General features: G+C 56.2%; 1 protein-coding gene across 1 annotated transcript in view; it reads right to left on the reverse strand.

Moving 5' to 3' along the window:
- NOS1 (nitric oxide synthase 1) overlaps positions 1-15,694 on the reverse strand; it is a 93,575-nt gene extending 77,881 nt beyond the window's left edge. Inside the window, exons 1-2 of the mRNA XM_045296705.1 lie at positions 14,803-15,694; positions 6,488-6,614 (exon numbers count right to left, since the gene is read on the reverse strand). Of these exons, the coding sequence (XP_045152640.1) occupies positions 6,488-6,614; positions 14,803-15,530 (855 nt within the window). The 5' untranslated portion in view covers positions 15,531-15,694. The remainder of the gene's footprint in view (positions 1-6,487; positions 6,615-14,802) is intronic.
- Between the last annotated feature and the right edge of the window lie 1,082 nt (positions 15,695-16,776).

The raw sequence follows: 16,776 nt of genomic DNA on the forward strand, positions 1-16,776 counted from the left end.
ATCCCCTTCTTACAATGTGTATGCCTAATGTACTGCCCCTTCCTGTGACGTGTGGTTACCTGTAATCATGTCCCCCTAAAGAGATATAGCACTTGGTTAGCAACAAAGAGCGAGCTCTCCCCGGTTCTCGGGCCTGGGAGCTCTCCTGCTCTTGCGCCCGGGAGCTCTCCCCTGCTCTCATGGCCGGGGTCCCCCCACGTGGACCACCAACTGGGGCTGAGGTGAGCAATGCTACCATGAATTGTGTCTGACTCCATTAATTCAATCTCTCCTCCATCTCTCATTCTCTCTCTGACTTTACTATAATCTTTACTTATTATTGCTGTACAATTGCACCTACCGGACCCGTGATGATTTGTGGGGGCCTCTCCTTAACCCCACATTAGCACTAATGGCAACACACGAGGCTGCCCTCCTCCCCGCCCCCTACCGTGGTTGAGCCCCCAAAGCAGGGAGGGTGACCCTGGTTCATCTTTGCTTCTGCCCCACCACCCTGCACATGGTAGGGAGAAGGCAAGTTCCCACTGACAGGAACACGGATCCCTCTGCCTGCCCGCCCACGCCAGACACCACTTGCAAGGTGATGTCAGAGGAGGTTCTCGGGTCATTCACACACTGAGTGCTAGGGAGCCAGGGCCTGGGGTCTCACTGCCCCGCCGGACCCAGACCGTTCACGAGAGGAATGGCCAGGAAGTCCAAGTGGAAGTCTCAGCCTTCTGAGACCGGCTGCAGAGAAGGCACCTGGATGGCGAATCCTCCTCGAATTCGGATGAATGAAAGCACCCAGGAAGATGGGAACCCTTTCTGGGCCAAGGGGACATAGACCCCAGCATCCCCTCCGCGAGCTAGTCATCTTCCGAGCTGGGAAGTTCTTCCTCATGCCTAGCCTGCACCTGTCCTGCTTCATCTGGGTCCCTATTCCTTGTGCTGTCTTTGTGGAGACGTAGCTGACCCTGCACTTGTGCCCTCTGTTCCTGATGCAGGAAGGCAGGGAGTCAGCCACGCCCGCCTTTGTGTCGCCCACAATAGCAGCCTCCCTGTGGACACTCAGAGCACGAATGTGGGTTACAACTGGAAAGAAGGAAGCCGCTGCCACCAGAGGAGGGCCTGTGAGCAGAGAGCAGGGGGGCCTCTCAGGGTACAGATGGACTCTCAGGGTACAGAGAAGGGCACCGGGTTCTCCATCCAGTTCCTTGGCTTGGAAACCTCCCTGAGTGGCTCTAGCTGCAGGGTCACAGGGCTGTTTGTGCAGCTCTGAAGCTGGGCTTCACCGCCACTGGGTCTTCACCTCTTTCTGGGTCTGGTTTTGAGAGGCACTTGGGCAAGGGAACCCCAAGCAACAGAGCTCGGCTGGTCTTACAAGGTGGCGGGGGGTGGGGGCGGCGGGGGGGCTTGGGGTCTGTTGGAGGTGCGTCTGATGATGAGAGAGCGCGTGGGGGCGCACCTGAAGCACGAAGGGATTCCAGGAGCCCATGTCTGAAACTGAACCCCAGGGAGGATTGGTCTTTCGCTCTCGGCACCCCAAAGTTTCTTCCTGCTCCTCCTTGGTGGCAGTTACAGTAGCTCGTGTCAACGTGAGGGAGTTAAGAGCAAATGGGTGGAGTCTAGCCTGTCAATCAGGTCACGGCCTGATGATGCCTCCTTGTGGGCGTGGCCTTTCCCATGAGGATTCTGGGAACTTCCCTTCTCTCTGCCTTTGTCTCCCTGTTGACAACCATGTGGAGACGTGCTGCGACCTGCTGCGTGAGTCTGAAGAGGAATTTATGGACTGGCATCGGCATATGGGCCAATATCAGACTTAAGGGCCTGATCTGGACTGGCCTGGGATGTTTTGTCAATGTGCAATTGCTCTTTGATATAAAGTTCTCTCTTACACACGTAGGAATGTCTCTGAATTTGTTTCTCTAGTCGACCCGGTCTAACGCATCCTTGTCAAAGGCCTTTCCATCCTGGAGGAGAACGAAGGCTGCTCTTAGCCGCCTTCCCTTGATGCCCCACAGCGAAGCCTGGGTTCCCCCAACTCGCCACCCCTGTCCTGCTCCCGATTCTTCACTGAAGCTCAAGGCCACACCTTTCCATCTGCCCATCTAACCGAGGTGGAAATGCCCCAGCCCTGCCATGACCACATCTCAGCAGGGACTTTGTCTTCTTCATGGGCCCAAGGCCTCCTCTGTGCCCATTTCTACAGCCTAGGCCTCAGGGACAGCTACTGACCAAGAACTGCACACTCGGGGGCCCAGTTCCCGTGGGTTAACCGACAGGTTCGAACTGCCGACCTTTCATTTATCGGCTAGTACTTCACCACTGCGCCACTTGGGCTCCCCGGGGGCGCAGGTCGATAAGGCAAATCAGTGAAGTAGGCTGGGTAATCTCCAAACAGAACACTTGCGTTTGCATATCAGGCATATACATTTGCATATTAAACATGCAAGAATAGTCTTCATTTTCCACCCCCACAAAAACACGATCGTTCTCACATTTCCCGAGAGACGGTCTCTTTTTCCCCCCTCCATGATACTATGGACACAATACACCTTTCACTTTTGCCCTGACGGCTGTAAGAACATCCGCAGCACGGGGAAGAATACTGAAAATACCATGGACTGACTGCCAGAAAGACAAACAAATCTGTCCTGGAAGAAGTATGGCCAGAAAGATCCTGAGAGGCGCGGATGGTGAGACTTGGAGTCCTGTACTGTGGACATGCTGCCAGGAGAGACCAGTCCCTGGAGAAGGGCATCATGCTTGGTAAAGGAGAGGGGCAGCGAAACAGAGGAAGGCCCTCCAGCAGATGGATCGCCACCGTGGGTTCGGACCTAAGAACAAGAGTGAGAATGGGGCAGGACCGGGCACCTGTTTTCGTTCGGCTGTACACAGGGTCTCTCTGAGTCGGAACTGACGCAGCAGCACCTGACAACAACAACTACAACAGTGCTATTAGGTAGGACACCGGAGGCTGGCCTCAAGGACAGGGAGAAGGGAGGGAGGGGGCGGGGTTGTGGCAGACTGCAGAGCCGGACCCTGTCCTACAGGGGGCAGCTGTTAGTCCATGCTGACGGGTGCCCACAAGAACATGGGCTCAGAGTAGGCAGACAGTTTCATTTCCAAGAGATGCTGTCAACAGGATATTTGTGGAAAACATTGAAAAACTGGCAATAAATCCCAAACATAAAATGCCTCTGCAGGCAACACACTGCCGATCTAACTGACCATGTCTCTAGCCTGGACCAGGCCCGTAGCTGCCTTTGTCTGTCCTTTGCCTTGGGAGGGCTCGCATTACGGAAACCTCTTCATTTTTAATCCATCAAGGAAAAAAATAGGAAGGCATCTGGGGCTATGCTGGTGCATTTGCTCATGAACGGATGATTCTCCCCGAGTGATTTTGCAGGATGGTTTTTGAAGACAGGGATGAGTTTATAGTACAACCACCAAAACTTCAGACGCCAACACACCAAAGGGTCATGAAGCTAGCACAGCAAAGGGCAATGCGCCAATGCCAGCGCGGCCCACCAACACCACTGCCCCCGGAACTCTCAGAGGGCGGCCTGGATGTCCTAGGACAGCTGATCTGCGTGTCCTTTGGGCCGTCGATGGCATGTCAAGAGCCTTCGTCAGCACCATCATTCGGATGCATCAATTTGCCTGCCCAACCATTGATACAGAGCATGCTTCATTAGGGCTGCTTGGGCCTGGTCCTCTCTCTGCCCAGGCAGGGGAGAAACAGGCTGTGCCGGCCCCCGCCCAACCCCGCCACTCTCGGGAAATGACACTGACTCAGCTGTCAAAACACATCTCGGCAGGCTGGCACAGACAAGAGTCTGAGAGCACACCGAGTTGGCGAGGCTTCGGGGAAACAGCCAGTCCCCTCTCCTCGGCTGGCGCAGCTGGGACACCCTCCCCGGTGAGCGAGTCGGCGGCCCCTGCCAGCATTACAAAGGTGCACATGGCCTCTGGACCAGTGACTCCAACTCGAGGGAATTATTCTCTAGTTAGATACACCTGTCCGGGTGCCAACAATGTCATTCACCCGGGCACAGTCATTGTGAGACGTTGGCAATGCTTCAGGGGTCCCGTATGGAAATACAATGATGGCAGCATGCACACTGGGAGGTCATGCAATTTTGCAACAAAGCCCAAGCACTCCCTCGACTTGCTACTTAGGACTTGCCCACCACGAGAAGGGGAGCATGGCAAGCCCCTATGCGTCATGCGCGCTGTTGGGTGAAGAACCACGTGTTCGGCTTGGCCCACCCTATTCCTATCACTTGCCTCTCGGGCACGAGACTGCTTGGATCCACAGGCAATGCGCCCAGCAGCAGCAGACCCAGAATCAGGTGGCGTGTTGCATTGGGCCCGTCTGCTGCAAAAGACTACTTTAAGGTGCCCAAGAGCATGGATGGCCCTTTGAGGACACAGGTACACCTGATCCACGCTGCACCTGCATGCGCACATTGGACACTGAATAAGGAAGACCCGAAAAGAGTTGATGCATTTGAATTCGGGGGGCTGGCAAGGACCAATGCCAAGTACCACGGACCGGCAGAGACACCAACAGATCTATCTGGGAAGAAGTACGGCGGCCCGAAGGCTTCTTAGAAGAGTGGATGGTGAGACTTCGTTTCATGTACTTTGGACATGTGGTCAGAGAGACCAGTCCTGGGAAGAGGACACCTTGCTTGGTGAAGGAGGAGGGAGGCCAGTAAAACAGAAGAAGGCCCTTCATGAGGTGGACTGGCGCCGTGCCTACCACAAGGGGATCAAACGTAAAAACCATTGTGTGGATGGCCCAGGATTGGGTGGGTGTACATAGGGCAGTGATTCTTAGCCTTCCTCATGCCGTGACCCTTTCATACAGGTCCTCATGTGATGGGGACTCCCCACCATAAAATTATTTTTGTTGCTACTTCATCACTGTCATTTTGCTACTGTTATGAATCGTCATGTAAATAGCTGATAGGCGGGATGTATTTTCATTGTTACAAATTGAACATCATGAAAGCATCGTGATTTGCCACAAAAACAATGTCATTCTTGTGATGTAACAATGATGAGAAATACAACTTTCCTCTAGTTCCTAAATGTTTCCTCCCCGCTCCCACTACCATGACTCGAATTCGACCTTGCAAGTCTGGCTAGACCAGAGGAGGCACACTGGTACAAATAGGAACTGAAAATACAGGGAATCCAGGGCAGATGATCCCTTCAGGACCAGTGGTGTGAGTGGCGAAACAGGGAGGGTAAAGGGAGAATGGGTAGGAAAGAGGGAACCGATTACAAGGAACTATATGTGACCTCCTCCCTGGGGGACAGACAACCGAAAAGTGGGTGAAGGGAGACGTCGGACAGGGCAAGATATGACAAAATACCAATTTATAAACTATCAAGGGCTCATGAGGGACGGGGGAGCGGGGAGGGAGGAGAAAAATGAGGACCTAATGTCAGGGGTTTAAGTGGAGAGAAAATGTTTTGAGAATGATGTACAAATGCGCTTTACACAATTGATGTGTGTATGGATTGCGATAACAGTTGTATGAGCCCCTAATAAAACGTTTAAAAAAAACAAAAAAACAATGTCATTCTATATTGTGAAATACTGATTTCTAATGGCAAATATATGAAATGTTGTCTTGAAGCACGGTGTAGCATGGCTAACAGTCTTCACGCTGGGTGCTCATAGGTGGGCGTATCTACACATGAGCAGACCCACCTGGAGACGGATAGAGGAGCGGTGTCTCGGTTCCTAAGACCATCAGAAATATGTGAAAGGGTGGCTCAACCCCTAAAGGGCTCGGGACCCACAGGTTGAGAACCGCTGACATAGGGTCACTACGGGTTTCAAGCTTGAGAACAATGGTGAGGCTGGCACAGGACTGGGTGTTCAAAGGGTCCCTTCAGGTTGGAAATGACTGGACAGCCCCTCACCATAGCCAGCGAGGGGGGGACACTGGGTGGCCGGGGCCAGGGGAGCAAGCGAGCTTTTCACCTGGCACCTCTGCTATCTTTTACATGGTGAGCCACGTGGCTGCATTTCCCGTAGTCCCTGGGTAGAGGGGAGGGTTCAGCCCTCAATCACAAAGCGAAGAGCTAGCCGGTTCAAACCTGCCCTAAAAATGACTCAGAAGAAAGGCCTGGCGGGTTGTGTTTGCAGAAGGTGAAACTCCCCTGGGGCACGCTCGGTTCGACTTAGGAAGAAACAGGGTCACCATGACCCGGCTCTGGGGCAGCTGGGTCAGTTTGGTTCGGTTCGAATGCATTGCCCAGTAGACGCAGAATGGAGAGCCGGCAGGTGGCAAGCTCACAATTGACACCAAACAAAAGCCTGGCGGCATTCGCGCCCGGGATGAGCACGCGCTGCTGGCCGCGCGGTGACTGTTTCCATCCAACACAGCTTGGGACTTGGCTTCACTTCCCTCCGCGCCCCCGCCCACGGCGCCAGTGCAGGGAGCTGCTGGGCTGCTTCACCCCCACCCCCACAGCCCTCCCTTACCTGTTCCTTCTCCGAGTAGGGGTTGTTGAGGACCACAGGCACATTGCCCTTCCCCCAGAGGTCGTTGAAGACGCGGTCGTTCTCCACGCCGAGGGGCAGTGGCTTGTGTGACTTGCCATCCAGCTCTCTGAAAGGCAAAGTGCAGCGGGTGAGGGGAGAGGTGGCATCGGAGTGACCGGCTGGCAGTCCTGGCACAGAACCCTGAGTGGGCTCAGAATCTTGCTGGCTCACTTACTCTACTCTCTACGGGACCACAGAGGCTTGGGCATCTACAGCCAGCCACGCATGGGCAAAAGGGAGTCCCTGGGGTCAGGCATGGCAGTGAGCTCATCGGAGTGGGCACGGGTGGCTGGCACACCCCCCTCCTGACGGATGAAGCTCCAGGGCATTCCTTACCTCTCCACCATCCTGCATCTCACAGATCTGGGGGCACTTGAAGTCCACCTCCTAGTGGAGCCCCAGGCTGTGTGAAACCCGGACAGCTGGAAGGGGAGCCCGGAACGGGTTAGCACACTCAACTGTTGACCAAGAGGGTGGAGGTTTGAGCCCACTGAGAGACACAGCAGAGGAAACACTTGGCTCCCGATTTCCAAAAAAACAAGTAACATCAACCATGGAAGGCCTGATGGAGCGCAGTTCTCATCGAACGCACATGGGATTGCTAGAAGTCAGCACCGCCTCGACAGTACTAGGCTTTTGTTTTGTTTTGTTTTAAGGTCCATGCATCCTAATGGTGCAAAGGTTAGGAGGAGGGAGAGATAATTAAGTCAGGGGAGGCATGGTCATCCCAGGCCTAAGGATTCGAACGATGCCAGCCACACAGGCATAGTTCTGGAAACAAGAGAACATAGTTTCCAAAGGAATAACAATCCCCCGGCTTTCACAAATGTGCACAGGCCCTAAAGCCCAGATTGTTCTGTGAAAATGGGCATGCTGTGAGCATGGAGGGGAACCTCACAGATGCCCCCCACATGGAGGATGACTACGTCATTACACATCTGCCAAGTCACATGATGATATCACTGTCCGACCACTGGGCTTCATGGCCCATCGACGCGGACACATGTCCTGAACCATCAGGCCCAGTGCTGCCCTTACCTCACCCCTTGACATTCTTTACGGTCAGACACGAGAATTAAAAAACAAACAAGATTTTCTACTATTGTCGTAATGCAAAATGTCAGACAGTTGATAAGTGAGGGTACAGTGGACTGTTGATAATGATCAATAAACCAGGTCCACTGCCATGGAGTCAATTTCAATCCCAATACAGTGGCCCTGTGTGGAGTTTCTGAGACTGTATGTGCAAATGGCCTCATTGGTCACCCGCTGAGTGGCTGGTGGGCTTGAACTGCTGACCCTGCAGTGGGGTAAGAGTTCAATGTCTATCCTAGAGTGTCCCCAGGGCTCAGCTAGAGTTTATTGAGCGCTTGTTATGAGCCAAACACATGATAAGTGCTTTACAAGTATTTAAATGAATTTAGACCTTAGGACAAGTCTATGAGGTAGGTTATTCTCATCACTGCTACCACCACCACCATCACCACCAGAAACAGAGCCCACGTTATTGTGATAACATTACTTTTTCTCCTCCTGACCACTATGACCATCATCATCATCATCGTCGCCACCACCTTCATAATCCCTTTCTTACCTTCACCATCATCGTTACCACCATCAAAATCATCTCCACCAACACCATCATAATCCTATTACTACCACCATCATCACCACCATGTTGACCAGCACGCATAAACCCTCTCCTCCTCTCCAGCATCACCAGGATCAGCATCCTCACCGGCACCGTTGGAGGAGGTCATGTTGCTTCGGAGAAGTGAAGCCACTTGCCTCAATCACACTGCTACGGACGGTGGCATGTCCATCCAACTGACTTCCTCACAGACGTTTTCCTGGGCCCCTGCCTTGGGACTCCGACAGACTCAAGGGGAAGCTGCTTCTCAGCAGGGCTCCTTAGCCGGGCCTCCTCTGAGATGCTGAGAGGGAGGAGCCCCTCATGGATGAGCTTTGTGTCAAAATCCAGAGTGCTCACCAGTCCTGCCTGAGGGGGCTTCCCTCTTATTTCCCGAGGGCCAGCTTTGCGTCTGACCCTCTCATCAGTTGTGCTGTGGCATCTTCTGTCCTCCAGCTCGGGCGGTGCAGCTGGCTCTGGGCCCCCCTCGGTTCTGGTTCCAGGGGTCCAGCTCACCCTTATCCGTCTGTCTGTTGATGTCCCCAGCTTCGAGGACTCCTGCTTCCCTACTCTGTCCATCATCTGCCCTCCCTCCAAGTCTGGCGTTGGGATGAATCAGGAAGCAGGGCCAAGTGCACGGCCCCCCAGCTGTTCACCCAGTCAGACCCCCCCCCCCCACACTCTGTTTCCCTTAATTCCTAGGCCAAAGTCAAAGCCATTTCTGCCCTCCTCCTGCCTGGAGAGGCCCGCAAATTGTCAGAGGGAACATTCCATTTCACCCTCTTTTAAAAATGCCATCAAAACACACCAGAGTGGCTCTTGACCACAGGCCTTTCCCGAGCCGGTGGCTCAGCAGCGTGGCAGTAAACAGAGGAGGTTCTGTGGAGAGGCTGCTCGAAATGCCACTTGCTCCCTTGCACCTCAAAACCTCCCAGTCCGATGACATCACGGGGCCTCGGGTGAGAAGTCAGCAGAGGAGGGGGAGGTGAATGGTGCGCGAGCATCCACGGGGAAGCCCCCTCTGGGGCTCCGAGCCCCGAGCACTTGGCCGTGGGTGGAAAGGACCCCACCAGCCGATCCCAGGGAGCAAGAGGTGGACGTCTGCTCCCACGAGGACAACAGCCGTGGAAATCCAACAGGACAATGTGGCCTTTGCAGGGAAAGCGTCTGCATTCGGTCAAGGACGCTTTTGCTTAAATCACGCATGTGCCGTGGCCATGAAGACAAACTGATGTTGGAGGTGGTGCGGTGAGCCGGGGAGAACAGTGCTTAACAGGGGGCAGAGGAGGACCAGTGGAGTTGGTCCGCCGAGGCAGATCAAAGTAACGTGAGTGAGACACCCCGCCCATGAGTTGGCTGAGATAATCAGGCTCCGTGAACACAGGCCCGACTTGTAGTATTGGATGGAACTGGGTTCAAGCTCAGGGCCTTGGTGGCATAGGGGTTATGTGTTGGGCTGCTGCCCCTCGGGTGAGCGGTTCCAAACCACCAGCCGCTCTGTGAAAGACAGATGAGGATTTCCACTGTGCACAGCGCAGGAAACCCACACAGCGCCTCCCCTGTCCTATCCGGTTGCTATGAGTTGCAATCAACTCGGCGGCTATGAGTTTGCCTTTTGAATTTGGGGATGTGACTCTCGGCTGCGCTAGTTATGAGCAGGCAACTGAGGACCCCACACCTCACCCTTCTCAGCCTCTGTGACCTCATCTGTAACAGGGGGGTACTATGACAGGCTCAAGTATGAGCCAGAACCCGGAGGGTGGAGCGGCTCGGTGGCGCCTAGCAACAATGACACGTAGTTTTGGGGCCCGCTGTGATGGTGACGTGAAGAAGCAGAGTGGGCACCACCTGACAGAGCAGGGAAATTCCACGCAGGGGACTTGGATTTGATTCCCTGTCAATGCCCCTCCGGCACCACCACCGCCCACTCGTGTGTCACTGGGGGGGCTGTGTGCTGCCGAGATGCTGAGCAGGTCTCAGCGGAGAGAGCGAACTGTTTCTGGATGGTTCTCTTGCCCTGTCCCCTCCCTCTAGCCCCTGGCCCTAGCTCCTCCAGCCCTCATGGTGTCCTGTAAAGCCTTTCTCTAGCTGGGTCAGCATATCCAAGCTGAGAGTCATTCTAGCCTCCAAACCTTCCTCCTTCCCCGTCCGCCCTCCTTCTCTCTACCTCCCTTGGTTCCACCAGGACCTGTTCTAGGCCCAGCTTGGATTTCAACTCGATGCTGGGACGTGAATCAAATGCAGGGTTTAAAGGTGAGCCCCTCCCTCAGCATGAAGGATGGGCCTTGCAGACAGACGGCAGGGCTCATTCAAAGGCACTCGCTAAGTCAAGTCCTTCCCTGGCAACACAGAAGGGCCAGAGATGGCCTCGGGCAACAGGCTTGTCTCCAAGGTCCTGTCAGGAGGGGAGGTGGCCAGGAGCACTGAGCTCCTGAGAGTGGGGGAGGGCATGTCACCCAAGAGGTCCTGCTGTCCTGACCGACTAACTCGGGGCTCCTGGGCATCTCGGTATTGGGGTGCTGCCTCTAGCAGATAGGACTTAAGTTTCCCTTGGGACTCTGAGGAAACATCCCCAAGTCCCCAGCAACTCGGTGACTGGGAGCCACGTGCCCTGGAGCCAGGAGAGCGACAGATCCGTCAGTTCAAGTCCCGGCTTGGTGTCTCGCTGGCCGTAGGATTGGGGACAAGTGGCAGTGCCCCTTGAAGCCTCAGTTTCCACATCAGGAAAAGGAAGCAAAGGAGATGGCCCATCCCAGGCTGGACGCCGGGCACTGCCCTGGTTTCAGCTATGCCGCATTCTCTCTCAGGCTCTCTCCGAACCTGGGGTTCTTGTTGGGGAGCCTTCGATGCTGAACCAGGACAGCCCTGTGGCCATAGGAGGCCCGGGACTTGCGGCTGCACCTCTCAGAGTCGTGGTGCCCTGCCCTGTAAAAGGGCACTAAACTAAGGTGACCAAATTTAAAGTGGGACACCATTGACCGGAGGGGTGTGTGTGTGTGATTGTTCTTGATTAAAAATTTGGTCAATATGGAGCAAATAGACCGTTCCCTAGCTTGTCGTGCATTCTTTCCAAAAATCGAGACTTTTTAAAAACACCAGAAAGCGGGACTGTCCCGCCAAAAGCGGACGTCTGGTCACCTTGCACTAAACCCACAGGCCCTGCTCTGGGGAAAGAATCCGTGTGAGCCGGGTGGGGTGGGGGAGAGGCGGGGAGGTGTGCAGGGGCGCTTGGTAAGCTCCCGAGAAGGCTGCAAGCAGGAGAGGCCGTCAGGAGGCTGAGCGTGGCTGGCTGGCTGGGACAGATGGACACTGGATCAGGCAGTGAGCCTGGCCTCTCTAGAAGCCTCCTTCGGGGCAGCAAGCTGAGCAACTTGGATCTGCTCTGATACATCTTAAAGTGACGGTTGCCGGGGCAGAAGGTTCCAGAAGCCCCCTCCTCAGCCCCTGAGGTGAAACCGGCTCTGAGGAAGCATCTCTCCGCCCACAGACAAATGGGACCAGGATGTCCCCCGAGGGAAAGGAACTGTGAGAAGCAAGCCAAGACGTCTGTCTCCAGGAGAAAGAGGGAAGGGAGAAAATGAGGGCATGGGAACTGGGGACCGTTCCCGAAGCCACAGATGCCGGTGTGACCTGGCGGTGGCAGGAAGCCACTCAGGCCGGCTGCCCCATGAGGGCATGAGGGACACGTGTGGGGGTGCCCTGAGCCAGAGTCCACTTAACAACTGGCTTCTTTATCTGTCTCCTCCTCGGTGGAGGCTGACTTATGGATGATGCCAGGTACCTTCAGTAGAACCTTGTGGGCGTGCTGGGTCGCCTGTTGGGCTACTCATGGCGAGGTCAAGGTCAGCCAATTGAACCCACAGGGCACTCGTTGGGAGCAAGAGGAAGCTGTTTGCTCCTGCAGTGATTGACAGCCTCGGAAATTCTACGAGGGCCATTTGACCCTGTCCTGGGGGGACGCTATGATTTGGGACCGACTCGATGGGAGGGCGCTTCTGGAAGCCCTCAACTAGAAATGGAGGCATCGCTCAAGAGTTCTCGCGAATGGCATGCGTCTCCCGTTGCACGGTGCTTAAGCGTGACAACGCTGGCTGGCTGCGTGTGTGAGCCTAAGACGGAACCCCCAAGCACACAGGGTGTCAGGTGCAAATGGAGACACAGGTTTGTGGTTCGGGCAGCTCCTGTGCCATCAGCAGCACCTCCTCTCTTAAAAACAGAAAACAAACCCACACTCACTGACACGAAGCCAATGCTGACTTCCTGGTGATGCCCCTGTGGGTTTCCTGTTGACAGGAGTAGAAAGCAGAGTCCTCCTCCCAGTGAGCGGCTAGTGGTTTGGAACTGCCGACCATGCTGACCGCAGCCCGAAGCGTAACCACACCACCACCTGGACTCTTCCTCTCTCAGTCCCCCTCCTGTGGTTCGCACTTGACTGTGAACTTAAAAGGTTTGGGGTTCGAACCCACCCAGGGGCACCGTAATGAAAGGCCTGAAGATTGCTCTCTGTAAAGCGCACACGCTAAGAAAACCCTACGGAGCCATTCTACTCAGTAGCACCCACAGGGGTCGCCGTGCATCAGAGAGGACGCAAAGGCAGGTGGTCTGGGCGTGAAGGGAATGAGGGAGGTTCATGGGCATGCAGGATCCTGAGAGGATGCAGCAAGGTCCAGACATGCCCGCCACCAAGGGCCTCCCTGCGGTGTCTGCTCCCTGAAAATGGGGTTTGAGTTTGTGTAGGTCTTGGGGGAGCCAGGCCTCTGGATCTCTGCTGGCTGGGAGCCCCCCAAGGGTGGGGCTGGGAGCCTCCCAAGGGTGGGCCCTGAGCCCTGCCTCTTGCCCCTCCGGCATCAGTAGGCCCCACGCCTGTGACTGGGGTCTACTCCTGGTGCGGGCAAGAGCTTCCCTGCCACAGGCATGTGCAGAGGAGAGGAGTGGGATGGGGGCAGCACTTTGACCAGCGAGGACCCCTTGCTTCCCTTCTGCCCAGGGGCTCCTGGACGAAGCTCCCATCTTGCTGACATTGGGAGGCTCAGAAAGGTCTGGGGCACAATGCTGGGTCAGGTGAGCTCCCAGGGCCTGGGGGACCTACTTAAGGGTGGAGGCGGGGATCCCGAGCAGTCCTTCCAACGTGCCGGGCACTCTCCGGCACACGTATCAGCCCTTTGCTTGGAATGCTCTTCCCCTGGAAAGCTTCCAAGTTCATGGGCCCCCCTCCCTCCCTGCAGGTCTGGCAGGGTCAGGTCCCAATGGGACCCTTGTCGCCTGCCGATTTCAAACTGTACCTTCCTCCACAGCTCTTCTGGACTCTGCTCAGCAACTCAGCATCTTGAGCAGCTTGTCTACAGTCTCCCCCACTGCACGGTCCCCCCAGCTTTCGCATGACTGGGGATATTGGTCTCTTCCATTTACCCCTCCATTCCTGGGGCCTGGGACAGTGCCTGCCACCTCTCCCCCCAAAACAAACAACTCATAGCAACCAGAAAGCCCTCGGTGAGCAACTGCTGACTCAGCGAATGGTGGTATGGGGATTTACTCTACTCCGGGCAGCGGTGATGGTCTTGGGTGCTTGGGAAAGGGTGTGGGCTATCTTGACCTATATTGCTGAGAGGCCCTGGACCTGAACCCTGAATTACCAGGGTCCTAGACCCACCCTGGTAGTGCTGGCTGCTGAAATGTCAAAAGGGACAGTGAAGGGGGGCAGAGAAAAATCAGCCAATGTCTGTCTGTCTGCCACCTGGCCTTGATGATGCTTCCCCCCAGAGAAGGCACGGGTCTCATCCACTTCTTAGAGAACGTCCATCCATCGGACAGACACAGGGCTGATGCCTGGCTCCTCCGGTTCTAGGTTCTACTCTCTGTCCTGGGTAGGGCCAACCCTGCACCCTGAGCCCACTTCCCACTCCCTTGTAGCTCCTTCCTTGTTTCCGCGCTGGCTGGTGGCTGTGATGAGAAGCTGGTTTCGGTGGAGGGCACCTGGGGCTCAGTCTCCCCACTTGTGCTTCCTAGGGCCTGAGCATAATCCACATGCCTGAGTCAGGCACTCACCACAACGGCCTGCCTTCCCCGGGACACACAAGGGCCAAGCTGTCTGGCCTGGAGACAGGCATCCTAGGAGCCCTGGCCCGCTGTCTGAAAGGTTAGTTCAGACCCACCAGTCACACTCTGCACAGGAGAAAGAGGAGGCAGCCTGCCTCCGTAAGAGCCTTGGAGGCCCTACTGGGCAGTTCGACTCGGCCTTGCTGGGCTGCCCAGGGCTGGGACTGCCTCAGTGACTGTGGGATGGGTTTGGTGCAGGGTGTCTGGAGGTGTGCGTGAGTTAAAGACGGGCAGATGCCATGTTCACAGCTGTGACCACGAGTCCTGGGCTTTACGGCCAGGAACACACACTCTGGTGGTTTTGAACTGCTGACCTTGAGGTTAGCAGCCCCACGTGTAACCCCCTACACAACCGGGGCTCCTTCACATCCAAGGGAAGGAAGCAGGTGTGGCTGGGGGCTAGGTGGATTCGAAGGGCAGATGCCTGAGGGAGCCATCCCATGTTGGCTCCAGGCCGTGGGCTGCACTTGAGCGTACACACACTCGCACACCAACACACGCACACGTTTGCACACAGGTGCGACCTTACCTTTCCACCTGGACCTCCGCATCCTTCGTCTCTGTCTTGGCTGGTCCCACCCTGTTGATCCCTTTGGCCCCGCTGGTGAGGAGGCTGAGCACGGGCTGGATCTCCTTGAGCAGGTCGCTGCTCTCCCCGCCTCCCTGGAGGCCCGCACTGGCACTGTTCTTGGCAGTGTCCACACTCAGAGGCCTGGAGGGCAGGCCATTGGCGTGCGCGCGTGAGCCGGGCTCCTGGCCTGCGGCGCTGTGGGCTCGCTGAGGCCCGTTCCCAGGGCCGGCGGCCCCATCGACTGCCAGTGGCTGCTCCTTGCTGGTTGGCGGCTGGTGGGACAAGTCGACGGCTTTGGTGGCGGGACCCAGGGGCTGTGTCACCCGGATGGTCTTGGGGGTCCCGTCCCCGGTGAAGGTGGTCTCCAGGTGTGTGGTGAAGCCCTCGGGACCCCTCAGGATGAGGACCACGTGGGTCTCGGAGGCAATGCCCCGAAGCACCTCCAGGGCGCCATCGTAGCTGAGGTCCACCAAGGGGCGCCCGTTGACCGCCAGGATGATGTCCCCCGCTTGGATGAGGCCACTCTGCTCGGCGGCGCCCCCTCGGATCAAGTCAGAGATGATCACGGGAGGCTTGGAGACCCGCTCCTTCACCAGGAAGCCCAGGCCTCCCACCTTGCGCTTGAAGAGGCGCACAGAGATGACGTTGGGTTGGATTTGCTGGACACTGAACGTCTGCTCCTCCATGGTGCCCGGCTGCTGGGGGTCCCGCCTGGAGCCTAGAAGCGAAGCAAGTCACGATGATGCCCCCAGGAGGTGCCAGGCTGCAGCCAGGACCGCACACAGGAGCCAGGCGGACAGCGGTGGCCGCGCCACGGGCACTGGGAGCCTCGTGACCACAGGGCTGGTCTGTGGGCTTCGGTGTCTCTCTGGCTCTGACGTCAACCTGGCGTCACCTGCTCACTGCTGTCTGGCCATCGGTGGCATGATTGCGCCCATCTGCCTCCCTCTTGTCTCTCTCAGGAAATGCTGGCTGAGCAGGTGGATGTCAGGAGACGCTGTGGGCGTGTCCCTAGACGAGAGGCCCCACAGAGCAGGAGCAGGGTCTGGTGGATGGGAGCGGGTGGGTGGGGGGGCAAGAGGTTCCTGGAGGTGACGCACAGTAGGAGTGGACTAGCCGCTGGGCATGGTGTCAGCCGGCTCACTTCAGACCCAGGGCTTCTTGAGCGGAAGAGAAGGAAAAAAAGAAGGAAAAAACAACAACAAGAGGTTGGTATAAGGAGCAGTCGATCCCACCTTCAACACCAGGAGTGACAATGCAGGCGATTTCGAAGACTAGCTACGAGATGCTCAGGGGCTTTCAACGCTAGCCTGAGACGTCGGCTCCTTTGCTCTCAGAGAGGGGATGCCTTTCTCTGACTTTTCTATCCACGATTGAGAGAAGCCCTGCAAGACCAGAGGGTCTCCCAAGTCCGGAGATCAAACACACGGACCACAAGACTGCCCTGATCTCTTTTCCACCCCAGGAACACTCCCTTCCAACTTGTTCCACAACCTTTGCGCTCGACATTTCACAAACATCCTCCCGTTCACAGACCAGGCGCTCAGCTGGCATGGACCTCCGGAATTTCTATTCCAGCTACCCCCAAAGTCCCAATAGCAGAACCCTCCACCCCCAGAGCAGGAATGAGGCCGCCCTTCACAGAACTGACCATCAGGAAAGACGACTGGCTCTCAACTGCCTTTTTTCCCCCGTGGTAATTGTTAATTTGCTCCTGCTTCAAAAGGAGAGACCTGGCCATGAGACAGATGAGAGATGGGCCCACAAAAGACCTGGAAGACACGTGCAGCCCACGGAGCATCTGAAGCCCTCCCAGGAACAATAGGACTGGACGCAGAACCTCTACGACCCCTTTGGGGGTCGAATAACGCTTTCACAGGGGTCGTCAGATGCATCACAGTAGCAAAATGACAATGCTGAAGCCGCAAGGAA

The sequence above is a fragment of the Echinops telfairi genome, unplaced genomic scaffold, assembly GCF_000313985.2.
Source record: "Echinops telfairi isolate 266 unplaced genomic scaffold, ASM31398v2 ScPeMD7_7412;HRSCAF=8450, whole genome shotgun sequence".
Lineage (NCBI taxonomy): Eukaryota > Metazoa > Chordata > Mammalia > Afrosoricida > Tenrecidae > Echinops > Echinops telfairi.